This window comes from Pholcus phalangioides, unplaced genomic scaffold, assembly GCF_987345545.1.
Source record: "Pholcus phalangioides strain wild (caught in Gottingen) unplaced genomic scaffold, Ppha-v1.0 ptg000013l_1, whole genome shotgun sequence".
In the NCBI taxonomy this organism is placed as follows: domain Eukaryota; kingdom Metazoa; phylum Arthropoda; class Arachnida; order Araneae; family Pholcidae; genus Pholcus; species Pholcus phalangioides.
In genome coordinates, this window is record NW_028301606.1 from 25,499,892 (window position 1) to 25,521,389 (window position 21,498).

Sequence of the window (21,498 nt, forward strand, 5' to 3'; positions counted from 1 at the left end):
CAGGATTCCATCACCTTAGCGAGTCTGAATTCGCCTGAAGAGTTGATTCATCCGGTAATGCACAGCCACCAACATCCAACTTAGAGAAAATTAACGCTATCCAGCCAACTATGACGTAAAGCACTCAAACTGCCTTCAGTGCATATATCCGAAGAAAATTCATTCTAGAAATATAGATGGTGGTGAAAATTAAACTACACCTTCTCTGATGCTTTTTCTATTTGTACGCTCATTGAATCACTCAACAAGGTAGAAATTAGTTGTTCGTAGGCGATTCTTTACAAATACATACATACATACAACGTTAAATCAATGCTCACCTCGTCAATGTCCTCGCAATACGTGCCGTTACCAGTGAATCCCTCCGGACATTGTCCGCATCGAAACCACGGGGGATAGTCAATGTTAGTGCATGTGACACCGGCATAACAAGGATTCTGAGCACATCTATCCATGGGTAAACATGTAACTCCGTTGCCCGTATAACCGGGCGGACATGGTCCGCACTGATAGCCAGTGTCTGTGTCATAGCACTGAACTCCTGAAAACAGGAAAAAGAGAATCAAGTTAGAATAAATATCGTCTAAAATACTGTATGTCAATTAATGAAAATGAAAAGTCTTACCTGCAAAGCAAGGTCTGTCTGCACATGACACCTCGGGTTTGCAAGTGATGCCATCGCCATAGAAACCTCTCGGACAGGAGCCACACCTGAAACCACCTGGGATGTCGGTGCAAGACACTCCGGGGAAACATGGCCGGTCTCTACAGCTCCTCTCAGCTTTAGATAACAATATGATATACCGTAAGTTAAAAAATTTCTAACTCATTTAAATTTTTTTCATATTGAATTTTTGAAACTAATAACTCACCTCTGCACATTGCGCAGCTTTGAATAGCTTCCCTCAGGTACTTAGTTTCCCGCATCTATAATCAAAAACAATTTCAGGAGAAATATTTTCTAAACAATTCAAATACCAAACTACTGTATTTTCTAAATAATGCAAATTCAAAACATTTTTGAAAGAATTCAATTAGAAAAAATTCTCTAAATAATGAAATAGAAAAAATGTAAAGAATTCAAATAGGAAAAATAATGTGAAGAATTCAAATGCAAAAATTAATGTGAAACATTTAAATACAAAAAATTTTCTAATGACATCAGGTACAAAAGTGTTTCAAAATAATTCAGATACACAAGTTTCTCAAAAGAATTCAGATGGAAAACATTTTCTAAAGAATTCAAATACAAAAACGATTCGAATATTTTTGAAAAACTGACCTGAGTATCCATATTTCCCCGAAGTTCCTTCAGAGCCAGTGTTAATTCGTTCATAGCCCTGAGCAATTCCTCATGCTCTAAAATATAATTTAACGTTCATAATTAGTCAAAATAGTTATCCGTATTAGAATATGTGCAGAAATACGAATTTTCGGGGAACAAATTCGTGTTATTGGGATGAGATTTGATACATTACCTCTAACGTTATAGTATACTTCATATTCTGGTTGAGTCTTTAGAGCTGAGAATGTTGGTCTTGCGCACCCGATGGCTTCCATCACCTGTGGCCATGGTATATTCGAATGTACTGTGACGTTCATCTTCCAGTCACGCTCCTATACCGAGCAATTAAAAACAAGCTTTGATTAATTTTCGAAAAACCTGTTATAAATTATCCTGACATTTGCTTCCAGAACCTGAAATTCCGTAAATTTATCAATGTGCAATACACTGCGTGGCAAAAAAAAAAGGTCGAGTTATATGTGTATAGTGTCTACTATACACTTGACGGTCTACAACCTAATCAGAAAATCATGAAACTTAATTTTGTAAAACCAAAGTAAATCCAATGATAACATTTCTCGAGCATGTAAAATATTGATTTCGGCATCTATTATTTTAAGTTCGGGCATGTTAATTTTTGGAGATTTGTCCAGCCTTAAATTTCACGCCTTCGCGTATTGTAGTGAGCATTATTTCCAATTTGTTAACCCACCCACGCTAGTCTGTTTCAAATTCTCACTCTAAAAAAAAGTATTCTAGTATACATACCCTTTAGCAAAGACAAGACAATGAAAAACAGGGAAAAAATTTGTTTTCCATCTACGCACACAAAAATTTCTCGAGGTTACTTTCTTATATCGACACATACACTTGGCAAGCGAAAGAATGGTACTATTTTGTATTTCTCCCATAGAATTCCCGACGTAATATTACGTCAAAAACATTGGAATGATAAAGTGTCCCGATAATTTTCTGATGAAAATTGAGAATCACTCTAGTTTAGTTGTGCGTAAGTACCAAACGCATATTTTATGGAAAAAAATAGAACTTGAGTAACACATAGGTGCGAATGAGATGCGTCGAAATTAAACCAGTCATAATTCAGTTTGTGAACACGTGACTGTTTTTAAATTTGTACAGCCTAAAATTTGATGGGATCTTTAAAATGTGAGTGATTTAAGAAAAAATTCTGAGACTAATATTGAATTTTGGAATCAACTTTCACTTATGCTTAACCCATACAGAGGCAATGACGAGATATTTCGTCTAACATGATGCCTCTCACTCTCAATTCAGCAATCCCGAAACATCTCCCCTCCACAAACCTTCTCATTTCGGCATTGACGAGCCCACACAGCCTTGTAAAGGCCTCGCATCCGTAAAATATGTTTTCCTTTCCCTTTCCCCCCAACCAGTCAATCATCTCCCAGAGGGCGGAATCAGATTTTGCTCGAAGTCCGATGACAGAAGGAGAGAGACGATGTTTTTCCTTTCATTTCGTGATAATAAAGGATTATGCGAACCGTATAAATAGCAGAAATATTTTCGATATTGGGGAGTGGGGGGATTTATCAGCTCACGCTATCGGATAAAAAAATTTCTTGAAAATAGGTGGCAATTTCTAAAAGGTTGTGATCTCCCCCGTGGCAGTTATAATGCGGATCAGGAAAATTTTAAAAAGCTTCAACCCCCTCCCCTCACTTAAAGGTTTAAGTTCAAAGTAAGCATATGTGTTTGGTTTATTAATTTGTATTTTAAGTTATTGTTAGTATAAGCTTAGCATATCCGTCTAACGTTGGGAGAATTTATGAACTGGATTGTTGTACAAAAAAATGATGAGTTGATTATAAATGTCAGATGGCAAATGCAGCTCTCGCACTTTCATTGAAGTGTTAGAGCAATGGTAGTTGCAAAACCAGACGAAATATGTGTCTTCAATTTTTCTCCAGGAAGTCAGTTCGAGTATAAAACGTAAGTGTTTAAAAGAATTATTGCCACCACGTGTTTCTCTTCAACTAATTTCATAAACCTCGTTCTCAACAGCTGATGTTTTCAAGTGGGCGTGGGAACACGTTTATTTGTTCTTATGATGTTTCTTTCTTTTATATATTGCAAAGCTTTTTTTTGTAATTCGTCTTAATCGAAGCAATGCTCGACTCCCTTTCTTGAAATTTCAATTTATTTAGATTTGTATAAGTTGAAACCTGGCGTCATGATTCTTTTCAACTGCCCCATTTATGGCTCACACAGACAGAAACATTTATCTAATCTTTGCAAGTCATTTGATTTAAATGATTTTTAAGAACATCTCCTAAGTAATATACCATTCAATTTTTAACTTTATCGTTTCTACGCAAAGATTGAAGAGTTGTTCTCGCAGAAAGTGAATATGTGAATGAATTTTAAATATTTAATGTATTTTAAAACACAAATTCATTTCTAATGAATTTTTTCATGTTTGCGTGTGTGTGTGCGTGTGTGTGTTTAATGTATTTTTTTGTTTTTATTTATTGTAATTTTTATGTTTTTAATAAATGTACTTTTATGTTTGTAATTAATATATTTGTGTGCTTTTAATTAATATATTTTTATGTTTTTAATTAATATATTTTTATGTTTTTAATTAATATATTTTTATGTTTTTAATTAATATATTTCTATGTTTTATTCTTTATAAAACATAGATAATATGTTTTATTATCTATATTTATTATCTATAACATGATAAATTATACATGATAAAATTGTATATTTTATCATGTGTGTATATATTGTTTATAATTTTTATTAATTGCATTTTTAATTGGGTTGCTGTATTTTTGAAATATATGACATATTTTTACGGGCATCTTTTTCTCAGCCACCTCGTTGGGCATTTTGCCTGTTGTGGCGTTGTATTTGTATTTGTATTTATGTTTTTAATTAATATATTTTAGTGATTTTATTCATTAAGTATTTTTAAGGTTTTTACATGTATTTTAACATAAATATATTTGATTGAAAATGCAATCCGCTATTTTATTCATTAAGTATTTTTAAGGTTTTTACATGTATTTTAACATAAATATATTTGATTGAAAATGCAATCCACTATTTTATTCATTTATTTTCAAATCTTTGTAATGCCCTTCTGGGTATTTGTTATAAATATATATATATATATATATATATATTAATGCCACCAAATTGTGACCGGTAAAGATAAGACAACTAATCTCACGCACACATAAAATTCTGTCTGTCTGTCTGTCAATCATTCAAATATACCAATTCCTTCAATTTTTATGAATTTTTTTAACTATTTATGAATATATCGGACACCCTGTACGTAGGTGTATTAATCCAGTTGCGCTGAAAGACAAAACGAACAGAAAAGACTGGAGGAAACAGACCTTACCACCAACAACTCAGCAGGTGACGATTCTTTCAGCATGTCATATATCGGTAAGGGAAGCTGTATTGTTTCACGTATCGTACAGTTAACTATGACTTTCAGCCTGGATGACTCTTCGGGTGTTTCACTGGAAGACACGATCAGAACTTGCTCTCCTGCCGTTATATTCACCGCTATCCTGTATTTACCTTCGTGTCCTGGACCATTAACTGTCACCAACACTGTAACAAATCCCCAAAAATTCTTGAATGACTTATAATAAAAGAATGTTAATGAAATATCGAAGGAAAAATATTTCCTTTAGAATTTATATACATATATATATATTATTTCTGTCTCTAGCGTATGCAAATTTGAAAGAAAAAGTATTAAAGAGAGAAGATTTTCGAAAAATGACAAAAATATGCAAATTTAAAGCACAAAAATACTTCAATAAGAAATTTCCTTCGGGCTATAAACGTTAAAAATTGAGATAAGAATCCTTTTTCCAAAATATCAAAATTTAAATACTTATATTTTCTTAAGCATATATATGGATTTTAAAGCTTCATATTTTTCATTCCCTTTGAAAATTGAATGGCTGTCGGCGAATTTCAGAGTGATTTTTTTTTTTTTTCGATTATTTTCAAGTGAAGTTGAAGTACAATACTCAATGATTTTGATTAAGGTAAATCTTTCATTTTATTCGTTTCAGTGATCATGTTATTCGGAATATAGAGGATAGAGGATGCATAGCTATATCTCCTCTCTCTACAAATTAATGACGAACCGTTGATCCTGGAGGCATACTTCCAATTGGAAAAATAATTCAAATAACATGTACACTTCAAATACGTCATTCATATTGTAATGTAGTTATAACATCAAAAAATTAACTTTTCATACGGACACCCTGTGCTCAAAATTTAAGTTTCAATGTCTTTCCTTAGATCAACAAAAAAATTTCCACGTTTCCAAGTGCAACAGATTAGCTGAGATATTTGAATTCCAAAACTGGAGAAAAGTTCACATGCTAAAACCATGTTAACATGAAATTTCAGCCGCTGATGCCTGAAAAGAGAGGGAAAATAGTCTTAAAGTAACCCAGGTGACGGAGAAAAATTATTTTCCCCCAACGTAATACCTATAGGGGTGAAAGGGGGATTTTTGGCTTTATTTTTTCCGTAATTGTCTGTGACTGGAAAGAATACATTGTCCCCCCCCCCCAATACGTTTATGAAATTATGAAATCTCTCTTCGCTGTTCATGATGTGAGCAAGGTTGTAATATTGGCGAATTCTGAAGTGAAGTCATGCTCGTATTCCCTCGAATAAGTAAGTTTAGACCAATGGTTCCCCCCACCTTTTTTAGGCCATGCCCCACCAAAGCATCTCTGAAAACCTGATGTCCCCCTCGTACTTTTTTCAGGGGTAAATCCCCCCCCCCTCTCCGTGATTAGAAACTTCATAAGTTTCATAACAAAGGGTTTTTTTCTTTTTAATGTAAGAACCATTCGTTTTTGCTTTACCGCCTTAAATTTCAAAACGTGGGGTCATTGTCACCCCCGCCCAACCATTTCTGTCTGCTTTTTCTTAGTCAAAAGTAGTGGTTCTTAATCACGGGTCCTCGGACTCCGGGTCGTGGGGGGGGGGGGTCCGTTAGCATGGATGAGAAACCAATTCACTCATTGCGTTAGCATAGACATTGACGGCCGGCGTCTAATTGAGAATAAGGACTTATCGGGCTGTTAGGATGTGGGCTGCTATTTCTTTCAAACGTTTCGCCCACAGCTATGTGACGGGCATCTTCAGAGGTGAGTCTGGTACAACCGAGTGCTGACGGCAACAATCTATAATTGTTGAAATGTATACGAGTGAAGCACAAGTAATGTAGAACATGAAGTATACAAGTAAGCACGCGGTTGAAGAACTTCGACAATTGAAGCCGGAAAGGTTGATAAAAAGAGCACTTCGTCGGCGCTTAGTAGTACCAGACTCACCTCTATAATTGCCCACCACAGCTGCGGGTGAAGCATCGGGGAAAAAAAGCAGACCATGGCCTAATAGTCCGGTAAATCCTTATTCTCAATTAACTCATTGTTTGTACATTGCTAGATACAGAGTATTATTTTGTAAAGGAGTTTGTGGTCTTTATTTTACAGGCACAGGGGTCCGTCTATGGCAGTGATTCCCAACGTGGGCGTTAACGCCCCCCCCCCGGGGGCGATGGAATGTTCCAAGGGGACGGTAGAAACTACGGGTATAACATGGGATTCTATGGGTTAGATTGCTTTGGGGGGCGATGGGACAAAAAAGGTTGGGAAACTATGGTCTATGGAATTAATTTTACTACTACTACTAACCAGACACGACCCAGGCTCTGTCCCTCTCGGGATATAAGCCTTTTACGGAATTAATTTTACTGGCACAAATTTTCCGTGGAACGCAAAACATTAAGCACCCTTAGTCAAACCTCTTCTACTGAAAGAGAAAAATAAAAGAAAGAATTCATCAAAAAATTGTTTAAAAATTTGAACTGATACAGAAATGAAGGGAGTTCTGGAGGTCCCAAGCTTCACAGAAAAACTCATATTGCCCCCTTGTGTGGCGTTGGCCTCACGTTGGGAATCATCGGTTTAGACCCTGGGTCTAATTACGAAAATTTTGTCTTCAGGTGTATTATATATCCCCATTCTCATTCCAGAGTTCGGGGACACAATGTTTACTATATGCAGTCAGATCAATTTTATATACTTACTCTGCGCTCTGGAAGGATCAAAACCGAAATTCAAGCTATGGTCCGTGATGAGAAAGTTGACGGTAAGGAAAACGTGGGTGTAGGGGCGTGGCTTGTAAGGAGTCCCTTGGATGGAGATCGCAAAACTACAGTTTGGAGTTGATAGGCTCGAAAGCAACGTGTTCGTCAATTCTGAAAGAAAGAGAGAAAGAATCAAAATAAACATTTATTATGAAGTGCGTCTGGAGATAAGTCGCTCGTGAAATTTTAATTGTAGGTCATTAAACTGATTATACCATTATCAGGTCTTGTTTTAACCCTTTGACCAAGGATATCAGTTTTCATCCGAGTTGGGTTTTTTTAGGTCACGGCCAGACTATCGCGTCCAGTAACGAATTACTCTTCGGTTCCAGTTAAGAAAAACATTAGCCTCCCTATTCTTATATGTGCCTAATTCGGTTTAAAGTTTACATGGGCCTACATTTTTAATTGGCGGAATTTGCAAAGGCTATTAACATGTGTAATGTTCTGTGAGAGTTTCCGGCAGGTGCGTGTGATGTCACTGATACAGTTGTGTGCAGTGACCCTTTCGTTTAAAACCCATTTTTGGCCGCTCCTCCACACAATTCATGACGAATTGCGCAACTTTTTTATTGTTGGTAATTTATTGTTGGTTATTTATTGGTAACTAGTTACTTGAGCAACATATTTGACACCAACGAAGCTAGGGAGACGTGGTTTTAATCGTGATAGAGTTGTCAATTGCGACGCAGGAACCTCTTGGCAGTACTCTTTGCTGAAAGTTGTGCCGTGTAGTGCGTACTCGAGGTGAACCATGCCAAAGAAGACGGTCAGCACGACTTTGACATTGCATCTCTCGAAGACCAAATCGTCAGTGAAAATGAAACAAACGGATCCAATGCTAATGCTCACCTTGTCTGCAAGTTCTGTGACCTCTGACCGTGATTCAATGATTCTGCATCACCAGAGTCTTCACATGGACAATAACGATCTCATTTCCAGATGTTGAGAGCCTACCAAAACGTGCTTCACTCTCAACTGATGTGTGGCCATATCTGAAGCTGTTGTACCACTCTTTTATCAGTGCGGTGCCAGTTGCTTCGTCCCCGAGATCCTGTTGAATCTTGTTGTTTGTTTCCACTCGGGAATCACCAAGCTTCGCAAAAAATTTAATCAAGTAGTGTGTTCAAGTGTTCCCTGCCATTTCGTAAGAAAACGAAAATCCGAGATACACGGGGTTCTCACTCACATTTCCTCACTAAGGCAGCACATATAGTCAGGCGAACAGAAGTTACGGGAGTGCATAATAGAAACTAGCGACGAAAACAATTGTACTAGTTTGTTCTACACCGCACATACTCGAGAAGCGAGACAAAAAAAGAGAGACAGGCCACTCAACGAGGTGCGGGAATCGAACAAACGTATTTTTTTCACCTTGATCTGTTGATTTTCGATATCTGCTGATATATTAGTCTATTTCATCCTTTTCTTTTTCCTTTCCCTCTTCTACGGCGGGATCATCATCATCACACCCTCATATTTCGGAACCATTCCGGCCATTTTCTCTATCTTCCTTCTCTTTTATTATATGCTTCCTAAACCGCTATGCATTTTTCTTCCTAGTCGCAATTCTTGTAACTCGTACCTCTTCGCTCCACTATGAACGCAGCCGTAAAAAATGGTCTGCAAAACCTGCGCTGCCGGTGACTGGCAGCTTCTGTGGGTAGGAAAAAGCTCAAACACATGCGTACTAGGATCACCAACGTACTTGCATCAAACCACGTTTCGCCTGCTTTATTGGTTTACGCCGGAAAAATAATGGTCGGATACTTCTAGAACAAGCCTCGTAAATTGAAAATCGTTGTGAACAATTAGATAAACAAAAAGTTATAATCAAATAATGTTCATTTGATTATTTTGTTTTCTGTACCATGACCCAAATCCTCTCTCTCTTCCAGCTTACATTCCCCTTATGGCAGTGTTTCTCAAAGCAAAGTGGGCATCGCCAACCTTTGACAGGAGCATCACGGCGAGTCAAAGATATTGATTTGTGTGCCTATTTATGCTTTGAAGTGGCCCTTATCTATGGGAAAATATCCACCAAACTATTTCGAGGAGCCGCAAACGAACTATGAATTGGGTGAAGAAGCTGCGGGTGACAAAAGCTTGAAAAACACTGCTTTGTGGGAACAAAGCAGGGGGTTCTTGGTTGGTGTAGTGCAGGGTGAACGCAAGATAGACGTCTGAAGAGGGCACAAGAAATTTCATACAAAAAAATCTTCAGCTAACACCTTTCAAAAAGCATTTAAATTAACAGAAATTTATTAAACTATACAAAAAAGTACACTCTCAAAACACTCGACTAGCCATAATTATTTCGAAAACTATATTTATCAATATTTCTTATGCATATCAATCTTCCTTAACAAAAATCAATATTTCTTCGATATCACTGTAGATAAATAAACATTTGAATATAGATGAATGAATATTTGCCCACACACACATCCCATCGCTACGCCGGTTTCCAAGAATCGATCCACGATTTCTATCCGTTTTGATAGCGTAAACACAGTGGCCGTTCGAATAAAATAGCCGTTATTTTAAATCCAATAAAATATTCATCACGAAGATTTCACTTGATTCTACGAACCAGGGTTCGAAATAAATACGGTTTCCATCAGAAAGAATGAGGGGGGGGGGCTGTTTCATCCTAACACGAATTTCCCAGAACAAAATTGTTGCAACGTGCAATTCAGCGTTTTTCTAGGAATACAGAGAGTGTATGTGTTACTGTCAAACCGGAGTGCAGCCAATTCGCGACGCGGCCGGCCACTTCACGAATCGGCATAAAGTTATAGCCAAAGTCCTAATTGCAGTTCGGACTTCGGCCGGCTATTTCGCGAAGTGTCCGGAGATCCCCGGCCAAAGCTCGATGGAGAGCTCGGGGTAGGAGCCAAAAAAAAAATCCATTGTTTTTAATTACCAACGTGTGATACATGTCTATATATCGGCTGTAATGGATTAGCTCCATGTGACAAGAGAAAAAAAACGAAAGATGAGGAAAAACTATAAAAATAATTATATAATTATATATATTTTTTCTAAATTTTGGAGAAAAAAGTTATTACCGCATCATGACTGTGGTTTGGTGGTGGTTTGCCATAACTAACGTAGGCATAGTTATCACGAAAAAATACGGCAACTTGGCGATGATTCCCAATCATATCTTTTGTTATCGGACTTTTGCTAGGAATCACCGGTCACTTCGCGAACTATCCGGCCTATGTCCAAAATTCGGACATTGGCCGGGTCTCAACATTTAACGAAGTCTGCCAATTCGCGGAGTGGTCGGTCCTGTTGCGAATTGGCTAATTTCGGGCTTTGGCAGTAACAGATATACAGGGTGCATAATTAGCAGCACGGTGAATGTATACTACTTCCAATATATAAAAGTATCCAAATAACGTGCAAAGAGGTTGTACAGTTATTAGTAAAATATCTGTCGATAACGGACAGCCATCGGACCAAAAATTTTGTCCGCTAACGGGGAGTGTCCGATTATACAGTAAAACCACGTTTATACGACTTCCACATTTATACAACGTTCTGCTTCGGTCGCAATCGGTTCCTGTAAATTTTAATTTTAAAATGTTACTGCATAAAAGTGAACACCGACGCAGTTGTTATGCGTAATCACCAATTGTCTGGATAAAGTTTGATTTGAAATTTCACTACATTTTTTTTATCATCTTTACTGACTGTTATGCATAATTCCCAAATGAAAATGGAAAAAGTTTGATAAATTCCGGAAAGTTTTATGATCTTTCTTCTCTTCATTAAACCAATCAGTTATTTTTACCCTTACATGATACGTGCACTACACATATTTTGCAATGAAAATTAAGTTAAATTAAAATACGTTTGAAGAAGATAAAAACATAAAAACTATTACCAATCTTGTAATGTTAGCTCTCTTTACACGTACCAACATGTGCAAACAAAATCAACATTATCATTCGGAATCACTATCCTGGACCGTAGTTATGTTCAATTAATCAAGTAATTAATCGACGGATCATCATATTTACAAGTATGAGCTTGAGATTATGCATAATCACCGTTGAATATGCGATTTCGCGACTTATGAATAAATTTTAGAGTCTGGGAAAAAAAATTACGAGTTTTGCCAGTTTTTAATGTCCATCGAGAGGACGCTCTAACGGGGAGTGAAATACATTAAAGCCCTACTCCACGGGACCGGGGATCAGAAAAGTGTCCCTTAGGAGAGGCTTCACTGTATTTGTTAAATGAAAATTAAATAAAAAAGTTAACTTTTCTTCATACGGACACCCTGTACTCAAAAACCATGTAAAAAAAGTTGTTACCCTGTCTCTCCAGAGGCCAATTAAAAAAATTACACGTTTCCAAGTGCAATATTTGCTGAGATATCTGAGTTTAAAATTCGAGAAAAGTAGAGGAAAAAAAGCATCATAACTGCAGCTTTACTTGCCTTTGACGAATTTTTCACCCAGTAAATGAAAACTTTACTTGAATTTGCTAATTTTTCTCTGTAATTACCATTTTGCTTGCCTTTAACAAATTTTTTGATGATTCCCGTATTTTCATGAAAGAAATATAGTCAGCCTACGTATTTATCATGTTGTGTCTTTTGATACTTTTCTACCGGAACAACATTCGCCGGCCGGGGATAGAACCCTTTTGTGGACCGCGTTTCAACTTTGGACCGGTGGTTGTGTGTGCATCGCTGTTGGTTGTAAGATTTGTTATTGGACATGATATTTCTTCTAAGCTGTAACCACTGTAGGCTTGAGAAGAAATCACCGAAACAATACCAGCCTTAAAGAGAAAGATGTAGAACGTTTTATTTTTTTCCTCTCCTCAGGATTCAGCAGATGAAAAGAGGTGATTCATCACGGTCTATGTTCTTATTTTCTTGCAATTGAATTCAATCAAACAGAGATCTTGATTTAAAAAAGTTGGTTGCCTACTCCCACTCACAAATTACCATAACCCCCAGTATTCCACTTGAGATTATTTCGATCGTCCAGCCTCAAAAAATGACAAATTCTGTATGTCTGAAAAGGATTGTCCGCGACATCACGATCCTGAGGAACGATCCGCCTCCCGGGATATTCGTGGAACCGGACGAGACTGACGCGACCAAGGTCCACGCCCTGTTGATCGGACCATCCGGAACTCCATACGATGGTGGATTCTTCTATTTCGTCTTGACCTTCCCGAAGACCTATCCTTTCAAGCCGCCGGAAGTGAAGTTTCGGACAACCGACCAGGGCCGTGTAGCCATCAACGCTCACCTCCACTCAAACGGTCAAGTGTGCCTCAGTATCCTCAATACGTGGTCTGGACCCAGTTGGAACCCGACCCAGAGCTTGAGCAGCGTCCTCATATCCATCCAGTCACTTATGGAGGACAACGATCACATCCGTTACGCCGAATACAACGAGCAAGTGAGGTACCAAACGATGAGAGTGGCCGTGTGCAAGATGCTGGAAGGCAAAACGAGTGACTCGCGTGGCATGCCGAAACTCTTGAGGAACGCCATGGAAAAATCCTTCCTGGAACGCTACCAATTCTACTTGGATGCTTGCAAGAAGAACGTCCGATGTGGGATTTCTAGCTATTCACTGAGGGCGGACATTCTAGGTCGGTATTCGGGAAGCATCTCCGACAGCGATTTTTCATCCCTGAGGGTCCGACTGGAGCAGATTAAATTGAAAATTGACAACGGATCGTCGGATAATGCTCGAGGGTAACCTCGAAGAGCAATCATACGGACACAGCCATTGACTTGTCTAACGTCACGCTACTACTCCCCCCTCAATATACACTGGATGGCATAATTCGAAAAATACCAATGGTGAATGTTTATTTATGAACGTGCTAAATCACATATTGTGAGAATTATAATTAAAAGACGTTTCTTTTTTCAATGCTTGAAAATTAATTTCATTCAGTGATTTGAATCTTCTTTGTGCCTAACATCAGGGCCGCAATTAGATAAGCTATAGAAGACGGGGCACGCACAAGTTTTGTCGCTCTTGCAATATTAAAGGAGAGGTTAAAAGGTGAAATTTCCATCCCCCTCTCATCCTGTGCCCAGGGCATCAGACCACCTGCCCCCCCTTTGCGGCCCTACGTAAGATTAATATATTTCTTTCTCCCCTGAAATTATGACATGTCCCAATAACTACCTGCTCGAGTTCATGTCATGTTTTGATAACGGGTGCCCAAACATTCCTGGCCAGGTGCGGTAGCCCAGGTCGATAAGATACTCTCCTGAAGTACCAGAGGATGTTTAGAGGTGTCGTGAGTTCGATACCCGGTTCGTCCTTGTCAGAAACTTTCCTGGCACAAGGGTACAACAGAAACGGCAATATGAATACGGAAAAAGATGGGAGTCCGCAAGGAGTCCCTCATCACACCCTAACATTTCAGAACCCCCCCCCCTCTCTCCTATCATTTTCTCTCTCCCCTCCTATTCTTTTACTATGCGTGGACGCTTCTTCCTCTATGCATGTTTTTCTTCCTGGTCACAATTCTTGTACAGCTTATTTGTTCGCTCTACTATAACCGCAGCCTATGTGTTATGAGCTTAACGTGAAGTTTGTTTCTGTGTAAATGCTCATTTTAGTGCTGCCACTTGCCATAAATTTTTCTAACTATGAGTACAGTGTAATGATTGAATATTTGTGCCGTTGTAGGTTTGTTGCTCTCTGTGGCGAGACTTTTTAACGGGTTGATCGGCTCGCATTCGCACCAACCTCTCGATGAGTATAAAAAAAGGCTGCCGTTCGGATTCGGCAATAAATTGCAGGTTCCGGTCTAATTAACACTCATGTGCACGAAATGACCGTGGTGCGACAAAAATTATCAAATGATCATTCCCGGCCATGTTTAAAATGCATACAAATAAACAAATACATCTTCGGAATCGCCTCTAGGCTGTTAGGGCCAGAAATACTCCTCCGTGTGTGCCCTGGGAGAATGGCGGTTGCATCTCGAGGACCCGGCTGGACCCGACCACAGTAGTAGTCTGCTGAAGTTTGTTTTCTGAGGTTCCCAATCTCGAGGAGCGAATGTTACCCGATCACCCCGTTAAAAAGTCTCGCCATAGAGAGCAACAAGCTTACAACGAAACAAATATTCAATCATTACACTTCACACATATAGTTGGAAAAATTGATGGCAGATGGCAGCACTACAACGAGTGGTCGGCTGAAGTTGGTTTTCTGTGGTTCCCAACTTCAAGGCGCGAATGCGAGTCTATCTCCCCGTTAAAAATTCTCACCACAGAGAGCAACAGGCCTACAAACAGTACAAATATTCAATCATTACACTTCACTTTCTTCACTTCGAAATATAGATTGCAGCTTTGAAAAATCTAGACACAACACTACATACGCATTCAGACTGTTAGGTACACACACACAGTTACAGTTCCGGTACAATTCAATAGATAGTAAATCGCCCATAGATGGTGATAGACCTGAGTTGTGCTCGGTTTCAAAGAAAAAAAGAAAAGAAAAGAGCATTTACACCAAAACAAACTTCACGTTTAGCTCATAACACATAGGCTGCGGTTATAGTAGAGCGAAGAAATAAGCTGTACCATAATTGTGACCAGGAAGAAAAAATGCATAGAGATGGAGGAAGACACATCCGCTCATAGTAAAAGACGAAGAGGAGAGAGAAAATGGTTGGAGGGTTTCTGAAATGGGGGTAAGGATGTGATCACGATGATACCTCACAGAAGAGGGGGAGGAAAGAAGGGGAGAAACGGACCAATCAACAGATAGCGAAAATCCCCACCTCGAGGGGAAAACAAACACTTCTGTTCGAATCCTGCACCTCGTTGAGTGCATCTTTCTCTTCCTGTCGAGAGTATGTGCGGTTTAGAACAAAACAATACAATTTTTTTTCGTCCCTAGTCTCCATTATGCACTCCCATACCTCGTGGCCGCCTCACTGCGTGTTCGGCCTTACGCGCACATTTTTCACCATGGGTCCAGGTCATCTTCGACCACCTGATAATATCTCGTCATTGAGATAGAGTGGCGAGCCATGATGTGGTTAGGAGGAGGGAGAATGGCGGTGAATAAATCTAGGTAGCTGTGATCGATATTATTCCGAAGCCATCCTACTTCCTCGGGGTACAAGATTAAGCAGTCTTTAGACTTTTCGAATGCCACTGGTCATTTCTCTACTCTACTCTTGCTGCCTGTAGGGGGAGAATCGAACGCTCCAGTGAAGCTGAACTCCACTGTGCCGCCCCAGAGGATCGAACCTGGATCCTCACGATGAGAGTTCAGCACGATGCCCTCACGAACTTACAGTGGGCGTTGTCGTGGAGATCATACCGGGAATCATTATTATTATTTAACATCTCAAAGTATTTAGTATTTTTTAACATTATCTGTTTTATAGAATTTATCTGGACTCAGCAAAAATCACTGAAACTTAGCTTGTGACCATATTACCTTCACTTGCCTTAAATGCACTCCTCTGAAACATCTCGTATACAAAAAAAAGAGGGAAACCTCAGTACAACGAAGTACTAATTCGTTAGAAGTTCCGCAGGGAATGTGGACAAGGAGCATGTGCGGTTTAGTACTACAAACGACACTCGATATAACGATAAATCCCTCTACAACGACATTTTTTCAAGCCTTGTTTGGAAATGTCAGTAATAAATCCAACGCGTCACTCTATTTAAATTCCGTATCCTATACGAGTATTCTTTAAGTATTCTATTACGTATTCTTTACTTCGGGAAAGGGTGATACCGCTATCAGTGTATAAATATTCGAAAAAACAGCTAATAAGCTGATAAATTTTTTTAAACTTCTTTGTTTTTTTGTTTTTTTTTTAAATTGCCAATGCTTTCGTGTTTTTTTCCCCGGCAGTTGTTATTATTCTTGTCTTGTTGATAATTACTCCGAAAGTTCATTAAAATTATCTCGAAAGTTTTTTTTTTTTTTAAATTTTTTAGATTTTTGTATTTTCTTTTTTCCTTAATGGTTACCCTATCAATCTTTTTTTGTAATTTAAAAAAAAAAAAAATCTAAAATTTATTTTTTTTGTGTGCATAAATTTTTTTTTTATTATTATTTGTGTGTCGAAGATAAAAAGTTCATAAACTTTTAAGCTCGAGAATTTTAATGGCTGTGATGCAAATTTTTTTTTTTTTTATCTATCCCTGTTGGTTGCGGCTCTTTCTTTTGTACAGTACTCTTGTAGAACTAAACATTTACGAGATGTTTGTTAGACCAGAGAGGTCTTGATAAGCTTTATGTATTGGGATATATCTTCGTGCAATTTAAGCACTTTTATTTTTTTTTCCCCTCCTATTATGTAACGCGTGATTACGGTCAGCATGAAGTGAAAAAAATGATATAATACATTAACTTACGACGACTGTTAATAATGATTATCGTAAGTCGTAAAGAAATTATCTGATGATTCTGGAAAATCGAATAAAAATTTTGTTTTTAATTCTTCAAACTGCTATGAATTGATTATTCTAATTTTTCATAAGATTGTTTTGGAAAATATTGTTTTATTCCAGTACTAATACGTTTTCGTTGTTGATGTCCATATTTGTTTCATCTAAACTTTTATGTGATCAAATTATTGAAATAATTTCGTGTAAATTTTGGATTAGAACTTGAAATCGAGTTGTTTTTTTCTACATTCATGATTTTTAATACTAATTATGCTATATTAGAGATGCACGATTGATTTTATATTAGAAAAAAAAGCTATCGGTATGGTGGATATTTTAGAAAAAATTGCTATCATTGATCATAGTTTGAAAAAAAAATTAATTTAAAATTGAAGAAAAATCTATTTACGATTAAAAATTATAATTTGTAATCATGTTCATGATATGTATTTTTATACCGTTGTATCGGAGATGCATGATACGATTTCATACTTTAAAAACAGGTATCTGTGCAATGTATATTTTATAAAATATCGTTATCATTTATCATAGTTTAAAAATAAATGATAATTTACTTTTAAGTCGAAAGAAATTCCGTTGAAAGTGTGATTAAACTTTTTACAAATGTTACCTGATTTTAATGGAAGAAATTATTTGAAATTCTATTCTAATTTCCAATCATATTGAAAAAGTGAATAATAATTAATTTTAATAATGCAACTTTAAATTGGTTTGCAATGCTGCAGTCAGAATTAACTTTTATTTTTAGAAATTATACGTTGAATACATATTTTTCCCGAAATATATTGAAGCAAAGTTTTCCTTTGAGAAATAATTCGATGATTTTTGTATTATATAGCTAAGTGGTACCTCCAGGAGTAGTACTTCTAATTTTATAACAGAAATAGTTTTAGAAACCCATAATTCACCTGGAACATGGCAAAGTACTATGAAATATGGTCATGAGAAAAAAAATAATTTATAGAATTAATGGAAGGATTATATCCCTTTGGGTCAAATAGTGTTTGTTTTGTAGTTTTCTTTTTGTCTTTCTGTCTTGTATGTTTTTGATTTTGTCTTGTCTATATATATATAAATAAAGAACATTTAAACTTAAATGTTATTCCCTAAAATGATTTTGAGATGTAATGAACCGAAAATATCTTACAAGGAATCGATCGAAATATTTTAAGATAGAAAAAGATAAAAAACACGCTCAAATAAATTATTTTAATGACAAGTTTTTATGACTAATATAACTTAAATCTATTAAATTATTGTTATTTATCATAGTATCGCATAACAGGGGTGCAAAACCTGCGGCCCGATTAAATTTTTTATTAAAATATTTAAATTAACGTGAATTTTTTTTTTACGAAACCGATTAGATGTATTATAATTTGTGTGTAACCATAGTTTTAAAAATATTGAATTAATATTTTGATCAAATTTTTTGACATGGGGATATAAAAGTCGATTTAACGAAGACTAATGATTTCAGTTTCAAATTAAGTTTAATTGGAATTTCACAAGATAAGAACCAAAACTATGAATAGTAGTTTTTTGAATTCTTAGAAGCATCAGCTTATCTCTTTACATGTACCGTTTGAGAGGAGTTTCTATGTAGACGAACAAGCCAGGGCCTTAACTAGGAATTTTACCGCCCCCACAACTTTAAAATTTGATCATTTTATGACGGTGTTCTCTGTTCTCACCTAAAATTGCCGCCCCCTAAATTTTTCCACCCGGGGCAGTCCCCCCCTAGTTCCGGCCCTGAACAAGCTTACGATCGAAAAGTGCTTTTTAAATCAGTAACCTAAAATAATCAATTAAAAAGAACGACAAAGATCCAAGTGAAGAAATGACATGTCAACAAAATATGTTCAGCATATCAAATTTCTTCAAGTGGGCTGCGTTAATTTCTTAATGTATTCTTATATTTGTTTACAGAAATGATTAAAATACATATTTATATCATCAATTAATATTAAATAGTTATGAAAAATATTCGATTAAAAATCAACAAATCAGTCGGTTAATCGATTAATATTTACGGCTGGTAGTCGATGAAATTTTTTGACTTGTTAATCAAAAATTTTTAATCGATTAGTCAGCTGACTAATTGAATTTTAATCGCATATTTTTCGTAGCCATATAATATTTAATTTTAGGTTTCTCACTGGTTTCGAAACTACTTTCGGTTGCTGTTTTTCCTAGAAATTCCTCCCAAATGGTACTTGTTGAAAGAGTATGCTTCCAAGAATATGAAAAACTACTTTTCATAAAGGAGACAATAAATTTTGATCTTGTCTTCTAAAATTCCCATCAATCACAATTTGAAACTGAAATGAGCAGTTTTCCATTGAATCGACTTGTCAAAAATTTGATCAAAATATTGATTCAAATATTTTTAAATACTTTCCCAAAATGCTACGCAAAGGAAAATAATTTGCGGAACATTCAATCGATTTTTTGAAATCAAATTAATTTACAAACTTTTAATGAAAACTTTGATCACGAATCTAAAATTTCTAACTGCGATTAATAATTGATCGATTAACCGACCCGATTAATCAATTAATCGAATCGGCACTATTAAAATTATTTAATTAACCAGTTAAAAATTGTAATCGATTCCCAGCCTTATTAATAATTACAGTTTGAGAAAATTTATTGCTTGGAAATACATTAAAAAAATATTCATTCTCCACTAACTACAAAAGCCTCTAGATTACAGGAAAAATAAGAGATGCTGCTAGTCCTGAGACTCAATGACAAGTTTAATGTTTCGCATAAAAAAAGCACATTCTTTAGAAGAAAAAAACTGAAGGAAATCACACACACACACACACAAAATAATAATTAATAAAGGCTTTAATAAATCATGATAATCCCGAAAGAGTTCGAGAAAAATAATACAGGGGTAAGAAAAAGAGTAGTAAAAGGATTATATACTTGAAAAATATGTTACACACTTTGTACGCACTGATTCTACCAAAAAAAAAAGATGAAATAACTTTTTAATGAAACATCTTTCGGACGTGTATCGATCAGTAAGATGCTTTGCATTTCAAAGGGCTTCGGTCGAAGTATGTTATCATAGATGCCACGCACTATTATTTTATGCATGAATAATTCAGTGGAGGGTTCTCTCTAAACGGGGTGTCAAAACAATTGTCTTTACTTTATGTATATAAATATAATATTGAATTTCTCTGTGTGTGTGTCTCTCTCTCTCGCACTCTCTTTCACTCCAAATACTACTAATAATAAAACACGAGCTCGACTATAGCTTCGAGGCACTAGTTCATTATAGCAATTACGAGTTTCCTAACCAGCTGCTGTCACTTCATCCTCATAAAAGGAAGAGCTTTAATTAGCTGGCGAATGCCTAAAGCAGATTTTCCTCTCCTCGTCCCTCATCCCATTTCAGGAGAATAAATCCACGCGGTGGTGCCCATCTTTTATTAACTTTGGTGTATAGCTATAACTTTATACCTTTTGTTGTACGAATCGGCGATGCAAGAAAATTCTTCCGCCCATACGACGTTTTTGGACTATCGAGAAAATATGCCGAAAGGCCTTCGTGAAGTAAGTTTGTTATAGTAGATATAATACATATTTTCTCTCGTATCAATTGGAGATAAAACAAAAAATTACGGATTATATGTGTATAAGTAGAGTTTATATTATATTAAGAGAAAATCAAACGCGAGATAAAAGGTAATTGATTAGTTAACCTCATTATCAAAGGTTGTTCTTCAGGACTGTTCTATCAGGCTTGTTCTTCTTGCTATAAATATTATATTTATCAAAGAGCGGAATTTAAAATCGGTTGCCACAAGAGGGAAAACTTCAGTATTTCAATTCGCAAGTCATATTTCCATGAATGTACTTTTTTTTCTCGTATCAGATTGTCACGGGTGATAAAGCCTGGAGAGTACTGTAAGGTGTTAAGTTGCATAGAACTAATCCCCTATATAAAGTCCTCGAATCTGAAACCTTCCATGAAGACCTTATCTAGACCAGGGATCTTTGGAAAGACTTTGGGGGTTCCGTGTGAGCTTGTATGAGAAAGCGATCAACTCATCATTTTCGTATCATGTTCTGAATATTATTCTCAAAGGGGATCCGTGAAGTTCATTTTATTTGTTCAGTGGAACATAAAAGATTAAAAACCCCTGATCAGGGCCGGCTTAGGAGCATAATGGGCTTCAAGGCAATGTGATTTTTCTGAGGGGCCCCGCCTGACTAAAAACACCTACCTTCCCATTCACATGCTTACTTTCGAAAATTTTAATCAGATCTTAGTTTCATGAGGCCCTCTAAAAGGAAGCAGTATGCACGACCTCCCGGGTCGTGCTCAGGTGGGTTCATGTGTTTAGACGCATTGCCCTTGATCTAGACATTCTCAAACTTTTCGCCTACATGGTTGGGAATTCCAAATATTTCATGGCAGCTCTCTGCCCGATCTCGAAGCCAAATTAGATGGCTAAACAAGCTCTTCGAACGGGAGAGGGGGCGGACAAATAGTGAACAAGGAGGGGGTGGTTTTTCCATTTTTATCCTCGCACCTATGCTAATAATACAAATTTT

The 21,498-nt window shown here is 36.7% G+C and overlaps 1 protein-coding gene across 1 annotated transcript in view; it reads right to left on the reverse strand.

Moving 5' to 3' along the window:
* LOC149078851 (cartilage oligomeric matrix protein-like) overlaps positions 1-21,498 on the reverse strand; it is a 56,613-nt gene that overhangs the window by 32,670 nt on the left and 2,445 nt on the right. The window contains exons 2-8 of the mRNA XM_089241014.1: positions 7,416-7,586; positions 4,683-4,900; positions 1,479-1,617; positions 1,283-1,359; positions 873-927; positions 626-781; positions 321-541 (exon numbers count right to left, since the gene is read on the reverse strand). Coding sequence (XP_089097140.1) covers positions 321-541; positions 626-781; positions 873-927; positions 1,283-1,359; positions 1,479-1,617; positions 4,683-4,900; positions 7,416-7,586 — 1,037 coding nt within the window. The remainder of the gene's footprint in view (positions 1-320; positions 542-625; positions 782-872; positions 928-1,282; positions 1,360-1,478; positions 1,618-4,682; positions 4,901-7,415; positions 7,587-21,498) is intronic.